The 12,384-nt window shown below is 41.4% G+C and overlaps 1 protein-coding gene across 2 annotated transcripts in view; it reads left to right on the top strand.

Annotated features, from left to right (window-relative positions):
• C2H1orf141 (chromosome 2 C1orf141 homolog) overlaps positions 1-10,510 on the top strand; it is a 53,297-nt gene extending 42,787 nt beyond the window's left edge. The window contains exons 7-10 of one of the 2 annotated variants that reach the window (XM_037202759.1): positions 5,409-5,478; positions 6,706-6,895; positions 8,512-8,598; positions 9,645-10,510. In XM_037202759.1, the coding sequence (XP_037058654.1) occupies positions 5,409-5,478; positions 6,706-6,895; positions 8,512-8,598; positions 9,645-9,977 (680 nt within the window). In that variant the 3' untranslated portion in view covers positions 9,978-10,510. Of the gene's footprint in view, positions 1-5,408; positions 5,479-6,705; positions 6,896-8,511; positions 8,599-9,407 lie in introns of both variants that reach the window. The other variant, XM_037202758.1, reaches the window with a different exon arrangement.
• Positions 10,511-12,384: the final 1,874 nt, after the last annotated feature.

Raw genomic sequence — 12,384 nt, 5'->3', positions numbered from 1 at the left:
GAACTCACAGTGGTTCTGACAGTATGCACAAGACCTGTGGCAGCCCAAGCCAGACCAAATGCCAATGTGGAGAGGGGGACTGGGCATGAAACTTCACCCCTCACCATGCAGCTATTGGCAATGGATAGCTTCTGGGAAAGGGAGAACCAGTTTTCTCAAAGAGTGTAGACCCTCGGAAGCTGAGTGAAGTCCAGTGAATACCACACATCCAAGAATATTTGGGAAGTACTAGTTACTCTTCATGGGTTCCGAAAATGGGGGATGAGAGTGGGGAGTTGGATCTGGGAAGTGCTGGAGGAGGGGTGAGTAGGATCAAAACATGTTTTATGAAAATTTTAAAGATCTAATACAAAAATATTTTTTTAATCAAAGTTAAGGGACTGGAGAGATGGCTCAGTAGTTAAGACCACTGGCTACTCTTCCAAAGGACCCAGGTTCAATTCTCAGCATCCATATGACAGCTCACCACCATCTGTCAGTCCCAGGGATCCCATGCCCTCTTCTGGCTTTTGCAGGCACCACTCATGAACACAGAGCACAGACACACATGCAGGGAAAATACCCATAAACAAGAAATAAATATTTTTGAAGTTAAAAAGGAAACAAAAAACCAACACTACACCAGTCTAAGATCCTGAAAATGTAATTTCTCAGAATAACTGAGAAAAGAACTTGTACCAATACAACAAATACCAATAAAATTTAATTTAAAATTAAAAATATTAGTTTTTGGAGTATGTGGTGCGAATATGTGTGTGTTTGCATGGTGTGCTGAGTGTGTACATGTTTGGTAGCCTGAAGTTGATGTCAGGAGCATTCCTCAATCACTGTCCACCTCATTCATTGAGATAGGGCCTTTCAGTTAAATGCAGAGCTTACCAATATGGCTGGTTTAGCTAGCAAGCTCATTCTGGGGATCCATCTCTACTTTCCCAGTGGTGAATTACAAACAGGATTTCTGAACTATTGTCCTCAAGCTTGCATGGCAAGTGCTGTATCCACTGAACCATTTATCCATCACTCCAGATGCTAGTTTAAAAAGTCAATAATAATTGGAGATAGAGCATAACTTCTCTAAGTGCGTGCCCACCCCCAGCTCCTGCACACAGCCTTCTGTGTTCACATTGACTTTCTTCAGCTGACAATGGGATTCGTGAAGTGTTGTGCTGTATTGTTAACTCTTTTGACCCTTGTTTTTCCAAAATGTCTTTATTTTGCTGTCACTCTTGAGTGAGTACTCTACAGATAATACCAATTGTGATGTTTGCTAGGATGTGGAAAAGAGTTCAGATCAATATATGAAAATGAAACTACTTGATGACAAGAAAAATGAGAATAGACCTCATAGGCTCATATACTTGCATGTTTAATCCCAGTTGACAAACTATTTGGGAAGGATTAGGAGGTGTGTGTGGGCTTATTGCAGGAGGTCTGCCACTGAGGATGGGCTTTGAAGTTTCAAAAGCCCATGACAGGCACACTGCATGCCTGCCTCTCTGTCTCTGTCTCTCTGCTTGCTGCTTCTAGATCAGGATGTAGGGCTCTCAGCTACTATTCCAGAGCCATGCCTGTACACTTCCTGCTTTCATTATGAACTAGCCCTCTAAAACTATAAGCAAGCCCCAGTTACATGCTTTCTTTTATAAGCATTGCCTTGGTCATGGTGTCTTTTCACAGCAATAAAACAAACAGTAAGATGGACATTGGTACCAGGGAGTGCCATATTGGTGTGCAAGCCTGAACATACTGTTCTTTGAAGGAATGTGGAAAACTTTGGGACTTTGGACTAGAAAAGTGGTTGAATTCTTTAAGCAGAGTATAATGGGCCATCCTAGTAGGAGCAAGAGAGAAAGTAGTACTGAGAGATATATGAACTATGGCAGTCCAGCTCAAAAGGTAGTTCCTATGGGGAATAATATTAGAGATCATTCTTGTGACATTTTTGACAAAGAATGTGGCTGCTTTTTGCCCTTGTCCAAAAGATTTCTGGAGGCTAAATTGAAAAGTTTTGAATGAATGACATCAACAGAAGATTTTTAAGAGATCAAATATATTGATTGTGTTGTGTGGTTATTAGTGATCACTCATGTAGTTCTACAACAAAAAGGAGCAAGCTGGGCAAAAAGAAATAAAAATATACAGTCTGAGGAGAGAAAAAAAACACAGAAAATGTAATGCTGAAGCCAGGTCCTGTGCTCAAGATTAAAAGTTTAAAGAAAGACCTGATTCAAAATAGAATAAAGGAAGTGGTACCTAATAGGTTTTCTGTAATGTGATAATAGGTTTCTCTGCTGATGCAGTAAGCCAGTTCAAGCCAAAAAAAACCAAAAGAACAGGTATATTTGAGCAATGCAACTCCTAGGTGAGCCCTCTGGCCCCAGAGATTGGGCCCAGAGAAATCACAGAGCTGAACTAAAGCAGGGAGCATATATACTCTGTAGGCGACGGGGTGATGACGTGTCCTCCACAAGCCGGGTTTGCGCCCAAGTATGATCAAAAACTGACTGCTCTAGGTGCGGTCTTGGGCTACTGGCAACTTCATGGGAGGAGCTGCCACAGCCTTCAAGAATACAGAACTGGGCTTTTTGGCACCTTTTCTTTGTTGGAGACTCTCTGAGAGGGCGGGGTTTGGAGAGGGAGGAATGGGGCTTTCTGGATCAAGCAGGAGTGAGCTGGAGGTTCCAGCCTACAGAATTCTCAGGGCAAAACACCATCTGCAGTTGTGAAAAGAATTAACTGGAAGGATTTCCTTGGCCTAGAAATCATCATTAAGTCCAAGTTTATGCAAATGTAAATCCTGGGGGCTGGGTGGGGTGTCCCAGGTTCTAGCCCCAGCAAGCAAAAGAATTTGGCAGCTTCAGCCAAGTGGTTCTGGCTTGAACATCAAGGAGATAGGGGCTATGGAATCTTCCACCACTGTTAAAGAAAGCCACCAAGGCTAGGAGTTTAACAGTGCAGTTCCTGATGGAAGTCCAGAAAGGCCATTGCATGGAGCTGTGTGGGTGCAGCCTGGATTGCACTGGAGATCCCGAGATGTTGGAGATGCCAGAGCCATGAGATACCTGCTTAGGAAAGCTGCAGACTGGGTGCGGAACCAGCCCAAAAGAAAAAAGTGTGGTGCAGTCAACAAAGCTGAAAGGAGTTGGAGATCAGGCATGGAGATGCAGAATTTGGAGTTTGTCCTGCTGAGTTTCAATCTTGCTGGCCCAGTATTTCCTCACTATGCTCCCTTTCTTCATTTTTGAAATGGTAACATATATTCCATATCATTATATGTTGGAAGTATGTGAGCTGCTTTTTAATTTTAATTTTACAAGGGGTTACAGTCAAGAGACTGCCTTGAGTCTCAGAAGAGACTTTGGATTTTTAAGCAGCCTTGAGGCTGAAAGATTATGGGGACTTTTAAATTGGACCGAATGCATTTTTGCATTATGATATAGCTACAAGTCTATGGAGGCCAGGGAGTGGGATATGATGGTTTGATTGAGAATGGCACCAATGGGCTAATATATTTGCATGCTTAGTGTTATTCATTAAGTGGTGCTGTTTACCATTGGAGAAAAGCCACGAGGTACAACAAAACCCACTATAAGAGTTTAATTAAGGGGAGGGAATAACAAAGATGTGCATAGGCCTATGGAACGTCTGTGCAGGAGGAGGGGGGAGGAATAAATGGAACCCGCTTTTATAGGTCCCCCCCCTCCCCAGCAATGCACATATGGGCTTACATAGCTATGCTACACATGTGCATAGATTATACGTAAGGCCCTGGGATGACTAAGCATCTTGCCAGCGCATTCATGCATGGCCATGTAGTTTGGGGAGTGGCTAGGAATTCTATCACTTAGTATTATGCCCAGATCACGGGGACCCCCAAAACACTACCATGGGGACTGAATCCCATATGTAAAAGCAAAGAGCCTTTATTTCAAGCTTGGAGCTTGGACTCTCTGTCCAATGCAGAGAACCCCAAGCCCAGGCAGGGTGGGGTTTTTATTATAGCAGAGGTTGGGGTGAGGGGATTTCCAGGGTTCAGGAGCCTGATTGGCTGACATTTGTCTAGGGGTATAGGGAATGTTTGGAATGTCAGATATTTACCCTTAGATGCAGGCCTTCCTTAGGTGAGGTCAGCTCATAGCTTCTCCTGGATCCAGGTGTTGCCTGCCAGTAAGTCTGTCACAGAAGCTCTTTGGGCCTCTAAGCTTGTCATGGCAGTTGTGTGGTCAAGTTGTTTTGGCCCCCCACCCACCTACTTAGTACTCAGTTGATGAACTGTTTGGAAAAGATTAGGAGGTATGTCTTTGATGGAGTTGGTGTATCACTGGGGATGGGATTGAGGTTTTAAAAGCCTACACCAGTACCAGTGTCTCTGCCTGCTGCCTTCCAATCAGGATGTAAAGCTCTCAGGTACAGCTCCAACACTATGTCTGCTTCCTCCCTTCATTATGGACTAACCCTCTGAAACTGTAAGAAAGCCCCCCCCCACCTCTGCCTAATTACATGCTTTCTTCTATGAGTTGTCTTGGTCATGGTGTCTCTTAACAGCAATAGAACAATTACTAAGACAGTATGCATTTGGAATCATTTAAAAAGGCAATAAAATTCTGGAGTGGCCACTAGATATACCTGGAAGAATTTAGCCTTGAAGACTTCCTCATGTTAGGTGGTAAGATCTATTTGCTATCTGCTAAGTGACTTCTCTCCATACTTGTTTGAGTATCCCAGGCTTCCTATTGGTCATGTGACTTGACATAGTAGAAATATTTAAAATATGCTTTTCTGGGATGGAAATACAGCTCACTTAGTAAAGCATTTGCCTAGCCTACATGAAGCCCTAGGCTCCCCTGCACTGCATAAAACCAGGTATGCTAGTACATTTCTATGATTCTAGCATATGGGAAATAGAGGAAAAACAATCAGAAGTTCAAGGCCCTCCCCAACTACATAGGGAATTCGGATCTAGCCTTGGCCATATGAGACCTTGCATCAAAAAACATTAAAAAAACAAAAAACAAAAAAACAATCTTTTTCCATGGAAACTCTCTAAGGCAACTTTTCTGTTTCCACTGTCCTAACTGAACACTGAAGTCTTTATCTTTTCTTCTACCTTATTCACTCAAGAAGTATGGATGGCAAAATGGCTCAGTGGTGAGAGCACTTACTGATTTGATTTTGATTGCCAGCCCCGACATCAGACAACTCACAAATACCTGTAACTTCAGCTCCAAGGGGATCTGACACTTCTGGCCTCCATGGTCACTCACATGATGTATGCAACAGCAACCTACTACAGATTTTCCACTACACCAGATGTTTTCTATGTTATTTTAAACTATAAGGTATTTCATACAGACATTTTCCAGGTAGCACAAATTTAACGTATCTTTTATGAAAATCTGTAATTTCAGATCAAAATGAAAAGAGAGCTAAGAAGTCCATGTACTCTACAGACCATTCAACAGGTTCTATGGAAAAAGGGTAATTTATCTTTGAAATGTTAATACTTAATACTGTTCAATGATGGCTCCAGTAGAATAAGTTCTGCCTTGTGTAATACAGAAAAATGATCTTTTTCCTGGCTTATGACTAACATTTACTCCTTCATCAAAGGAGGAGTCCCAGGCCAGACAGCTAATGGGCAGTGCATCTGGACCTGAGCACAGTCAAGTGGAGACAGAGAATATAGCTATGTTTTTGCAGTAGGCACAGACATAGTTATGCTTCCACATAGAGGTGAAAAGTGGTTTTGTTTTTTGTATAACATCTAGATTATTCTCATCAGCATCTCTGCATAATGGAGCAAAAACCCTACTTACAACTTTGGACCAATGATGGATGGGCTCCTTGGGCTTAACTTGCCCTTCTGTTCTTACAAGACAGTATCTGTGGAGTATGCATTAGTCCGGGACCCTAATGAACTTTGGGAAAAGGAAATCAAGGTACCAGACCAGGGTCAGAGCCAGATCTCTCCTGCTGCTGATTATATGTGGCTTATGAGCTCATGGTCAGTTCTTGACAAGTTGATCAGGGTCCACTCTGAGGACTCACAGAGAGGACAGGTTTTCTGAGGCTCTGTCATCTCCTCATCCTTGCCCTCTGGGAATGAGGCTATCTACCTCATCTTTGCCAAATTTGCACTACGGGTTACCTCCAAAGCCTACAATGACAAGCCCACTTCCCGTGCAAATCAAAGGAATCCGGAGACAAAAACTCTTTCACTCTTTGTGCCCATGCACACTGTTCACCCTCTTAACCAAACTGTTAAAAAGCCCCAGAAAAGGCTGTGTCAGATGTCTCTCTTCCCATAGTGCTCCACTCAGCCTCCACAGCACGCTCCCCACTCAAAGTCTACAGGTACCCAGGCAACTGTTTGGCTTCTTCCCGGTGCTTCTCCCACAAACCAGGCAGGGAGAGATGGCCCTATCAAGTTGATTAATGTCTACTGGATCAGTGGGGATATTGGCAGTAACTTAGAAAGAGAGAGAGAGAGAGAGAGAGAGAGAGAGAGAGAGAGAGAGAGAGAGAGAGAGAGAGAGAGGAGGAGAGAGAGAAGAGAGAGGAGAGAGGAGAGAGAGAGAGGAGAGAGGAGAGAGAGGAGAGAGGAGGAGAGAGGAGAGAGGAGGAGAGAGGAGGAGAGAGGAGAGAGAGAGCTGATTAGCTGAAATTGCCCCTATAATCTGATCCCTAAACTATTTTCAATTTCAGGAGAAAGGATCATCCACTGGTAAAGGATTCTGTTACAAAAGAAAATGAGCCAACCAGAGATAACCAAGCAAGAACACTTTGTCCAGTAAAACAGAGCACCTTACTCCCCTTGATCTTTGAGGATGTACTGGATAATCCTACAATCAAGATAATTGACGTTGGTCCAACAGAGACAGTGCTTTATTCCATGGTAATATCTGCTACTGTTCAGTAAAAATGAACACCACAGGTCTCTGGGAAGGCTAAAAAGACAACGTGACTTCAATGTGACTTGAAGTCTATCTTGTTAGGAATCATCCAAATACAGCCCACTCTGCTTTGTTGAGTTTCTGCTACAGTCACAGGTCACAATGAACAACTTTGATGCTGGAGAGCAGGGACACATTCTAAGACCTCTATAGCTTCTGCAATCCTAAATAGACTAGTTCCCCCCAGCCCCCAGTCCCTAGCTTTTCATGGCAACTCCTTCTAAACTGAAGATGCACATAGGTGATCTGATTGGCAGAGTCCCATTCCCTAATTCCAGGAAGGCTGGTGAAAATATTTTGGGGTGTTTACAATTGTACCTTAGGACTTACTAGAATACTTGGTAAAAGTGTTTAATATATATTTGAATAAAGGTAGCCAAAGTAATACATAGATATAAAAATAGAACATGCTTTATTATAGTAATAGCAAAATCTATAAAAGTTCCTATGTCTGACAATGCATGGGCTTATAGCAGTGGTTCTCCACTGCTATAAGTTGTGACTCCTTTGGGGTTGCATATCAGATATCCTGCATATCAGATATTTACATTATGATTCATAATAGTAGCAAAATTACAGTAATAAAGTAGCAACAAAATAGTTTTATGGTCAGGGGTCACTACAAAATGAGGGACTGACTTAAAGGGTTGCAGCATTTGGAAGGTTGAGAACCACTGGCTTATAGTATGGGAATTGCCTACAGTGTTGGATAAACCAAAACTAATGCAGAGGCCACTGTTGTGGCTAAGTTGGTAATACGTTTATCACCAAAGGATAGTAAAACTGGTTCTCTGGTCATCTTTTTGGGAATCACAGCCATTAGGATATATTTCATGCTAAGAAAACTTGTATACCATCAATCTAATTTCTGATTTCATCCTGGGAAAGACCACCCCTGGCTTGCTGTCCAGGGCTCAGTCAGCCTCACTGCCCTTGGTTCCTGCTCTGCTTCTGTCTTAATTTATTCTACCTAGAGACCTCCCAGGTCACTGTAGTTAGTACAAGACAGTGACTTGCTCAATGTCTAGGGGACCTCAAGCTGAGGAACCAGCTGTGGCTCTCCTCATTCAGCTGAATGGAGCTCTAGGCCCAAGACAGAGCAAATGTCAGAGTTTAATATGGAAGAGAGAAGCTCTGCCTCAGTTGAGGTCCCCTTCCAGGCCATCTCCCAGTCCAGACAGCTTGTAATGGTCCCTAACCAATCCTTTGTGCCAGCTTCCCCCACCACTGTTCTTTCTCTCTGCCTATCTCTGGCCCCTCCCTGGCTTCTTCTTATCCTAAGTCTTCTTCATCTAAGAAATCAGTGAGCATGGCTCCCTTTCCCAGTGGCCAGGTAAAGTGGCAGAATGCCCATCCCAAGTATGGCTGCTGATGTGGTTTGAATGTCTCTGTTGCCCCAGATCCATAATCTGGGGCTTAAGATCTAGTGTAATAGTCACAAGAGGACAGACTTTTATGAGGGGAGTGCCCCAGCTCTCAGGAGTGGGTCAGTACTCTTACAAAGGACTCCAGGGAACTGACTGGGCTGTTTTTGCCTTTATATCTTTTCCTGGTCAAGGACAGTGAGACAGCGTTAACTCTCCAGGACAAAGAAGACACCACATCAATTCCATCTTCGAGTCTGGACTCTCTGGCCTTCAAAGCTGTGAGAAATAAATCTCTATTATTTATTTTTTTAATGTAGAAATTATTGACTTAAGATTTGCAAAGCACATACTGGTAATATGCATATTTTACTAGTTTCCATGGAAATAGTTTTTTTTCCTAGAGAAAGAATTAGGGATTGTGAAAATTAATTATGCCAATGTTGGGGTAGTAATTAAAAAAAAACTTTTATAGATTTTGCTATTACTATAATAAAGCATGTTCTATTTTTATATCTATGTATTACTTTGGCTACTTTATTCAAATATATATTAAACACTTTTACCAAGTATTCTAGTAAGTCCTAAGGTACAATTGTAAACACCCCAATAATAGGCGTAATTCAAACTTAAAATTAGAATAGCCATATATGGTTATTTGGGCTTATATTCACTTATGTCTTTAGATCTTTGACTCAATCCATTTTAGGGGGTATGTTCCTTTTATTTCTAGAGCAGAGACTTTTAAGAAACACCCACATAGTGTTCTTTCTTACTAACTCTCTTCTCTCAATTCACAATACCCCAAGAATTTAAGTACTTACTTCTGCATACCTCACCTTATTTCAGAAAGGATTTAAGAAGGCCAAGGCTTCAAATTTTGAGAAGGCAGTGTGTCATAGAAAAGCACCTGTTTTTTTTTTTATGTATTTGAATGTTATTTTTGTTGATATCATGTACCTCTCTATATAGTCATTTAAGATATTTTACAAATTTATTTTCATGCTTAAAATACATATATAGCTTTGCCTCACTAGACTTATGACTCAGTGTTTTTGTTTGTTTGTTTGTTTGTTTGTTTGTTATACAGGAAGAAAGCCACACAAATCCAATAATTTTCTATGATGCGGCCTATATAGAAATGTTGATCACGATAAAAAGGTTCACTCCCTATGTAATCACATATACAAGGAAGAATATTGTTCTAGAAAAAAACTGTGACATGGCCAAAGCTTTATTTAATGATGAGCCCAGTACTGTTTCTGAACCTCAAAGAACTAAGCCTGTATCACAACACAAAGACTTGTCTTTCTTCTCTACTAAACAGGTGCAAAAGAGTATAAAGGAGAAACAAAAGAGGAAACATGATAGTCTGGCTTCCGAAAAAAGACCTCCGAACACACTTTATAATTTATCTCGAACTTTTTCTAGCTTAACGAAAAGATTTGCAGGTTACTTTGATAAAGATGCTACTCAAGAAAAGAGTGCTAAGGCAGATGGATTTCAAAGAATATTTACCAAAGCAAAACCACCACCCAAACGCAAATTCACTACTTTACCTATTAAGTATGACTCAAAGCCTCTGAAAAATATACTTGAAATACGTAAACTAAACAACATAACCCCACTAGATAACCTGCTAACCTGGAAAAACAAATGACCTATAAAGAATCAGTTACACCGCAAGACTTAAAAACAAGAAGAACCAAGTTCCAAGATCATAGAAGAAATTCTTGACTGATTATTCATGTACTGTTGGATGAAGTACACAATCAGCAGTGGTCTGTTCAAGATCAATAAACAGTGTTAGCTAACATAAGGATGGAATTAGGGAATTATCAACAAGAGAGATTATAACAGTTTTGGTTGTCAGCCTAGCTTTTAATGGTTGAGCCATCTCTCTAGCCCATTCATGGCTTATCTCAATTATACATATTAGACATCTCTGTTGGCTACAGGACATTCTCATTCAGTACGAACTATGGCGGAGATTGATGAGAAAGCTGCTGTCAGAAGCCAAAAACCATCAACAAACAAATGATTGAATGTCAAGACAGATGTACCATTAATTTACTGACTGTGCAGTCAATAGTAGATCAGCGTTTTAGAGACTCATGGGGAAACAGTGCCACGTAAGCAGTGCATGTGATTAAAAAGGCTTCATAAAACCTGTCAGAACTATTTGGAACTTCATTACTGAGTTGTGGAATAACTTAAATGAGTAAGGTCCATAAATGAGTTAATTGTGGTAGAGTATTCTAAAATACATTGTTTCATATTACTCTTTCTTGTTGACTCAAACAGTATAAAGACAGGACTCTTCTTGAATTCAAATTACTCCCAAGTTCATTTGGAATACCTTTCCTTTGGGTCCCACATATTTTTTTTTCACTTAAATACAGTCTTTGAAGGCAAGTGGCTAGGCTTTTAGCCTACAACACATTTCTAGAATGCACAAAACCCTTGGTTTAATTCTCATCTTGAAAAAAAAAAAGCTGGTAGTGATAAATTCCAAGGTTAACCCACAAAAGACTGTTTAACTTATAATTTTATCACAAATAATTTAATGTGAAAATAAGTAATGATTTATTATTTTCAATAATTAAAAGGAAACAGTAGGTAAGAGAAGGGTCTTCCAGGGTTGACTGGAACTTGAGGACAAGCAGGTTGGATCAGAAGCATCCAATTAAGAGATGCTGGAGGCCAGTGGTTCAGCTGCAGACTAGGCAGGGCAGGAATCTCGGGACCACCTGTGGAGGTGGCTGCTACAGCAGCCAAGAAGACACTCAGGTCACCTTTCTCATCCCAAAACCCTGGTCTCCTCTCCATTATGCCCATTTTCTTTGTTTTCCAGTTTACTATAAAGCAGAATACTTTCCCCCCAACTCCCACACTAGGTCAGAAGAGAAAACAGAGTTTCTGGAAGCACCAACAAGGAAATCAAGAAATGCGGCTGGGTGGTGGCGGCGCATGCCTTTAATCCTAGCATTCGGGAGGCAGAGCCAGTGGGATCTCTGTGAGTTCGAGGCCAGCCTGGTCTACAGAACAGGCTCCAAAACTATACAGAGAAACCCTGTCTTGAAAAAAACAGAAAAGAAAAAAGAAAAAGAAAATCAAGAAATGGAGCATATAACCAATAAAAGCACAAGGGACAGTGGTACTATTCCCATACTCAGCACAGGAAAAAGAAGTGATAGGCCTTAGGGCAGATAGGAATGACCATGTGAAAGTACCTAAGTCTCAGTTCACTGTATTCCCACTGAAGGTGGGGTTTAAGACAAGATTATTTCCAGATTAACTAAAGCAATGCCTAGTATTTTGAGCATTGTAGCATTCAATAAAATTCTCTTTCTGCCCCACTTCCCCTTAAGCTTGCTCATGTTACAACTTTTTTTTTTTCTAAGTTAAATGCTAAACCTAACTATAGTATATAGACTTTAGGCTTTAGGAAGTAGGGGGGGTTGTGGGAGGGAGTAGCTAGTTCTTTTTGGTAGTTCCTATGGGTGTTTGTGGCTTTAGCCTGTAGGAAGAGAGTAAACACTGGCTATGTAACTCAGTCCTAGAGTTCTTATCTAGCATGAATGAGACCCGGGTTCACTCTTAGTACTAGGGGTGGAAAAAGCCTGGCATCAGTTAAAAACCATATCAATTTTCTGTTGGTGGGAGAAAATACCATGGGCACCTTACTTAAATTTCTAGCGCTGTGATAAACACATGTCCAAAATCAACTAAGGGAACAAAGGGTGGATTTTAGCTTATAGTTGTAGTCCACCATGAAGGGATGTCAAGGCAGGAACTCAAGCAGGAACCTGGAGACAGGAACTAAAGCAGAGACCATGGAGGACCACAGCTAGTTCCTAATGGCTTGTTCAATCTTCTTTACACAACCCAGGGCCATTTGCCAAGGAATTCACCATGGGCTGGACCCTCCCACATCAATCATTAATCAAGAAAACTGCCCCCACAGACTTGCCTAAGGGGAGGCATTTTCTCAGCTGAAGTTCCTTTTGCCCAGTGACCCTGGCTTGTGTACGGTTGACAAACATGTCTGACCAGGACAATGACCA

The sequence above is a fragment of the Peromyscus leucopus genome, chromosome 2 (assembly GCF_004664715.2).
Source record: "Peromyscus leucopus breed LL Stock chromosome 2, UCI_PerLeu_2.1, whole genome shotgun sequence".
Classification (NCBI taxonomy): Eukaryota; Metazoa; Chordata; class Mammalia; order Rodentia; family Cricetidae; genus Peromyscus; species Peromyscus leucopus.
Note: the sequence above shows the minus strand (reverse complement) of the source record. Positions and strands in the feature narration are given on the sequence as shown.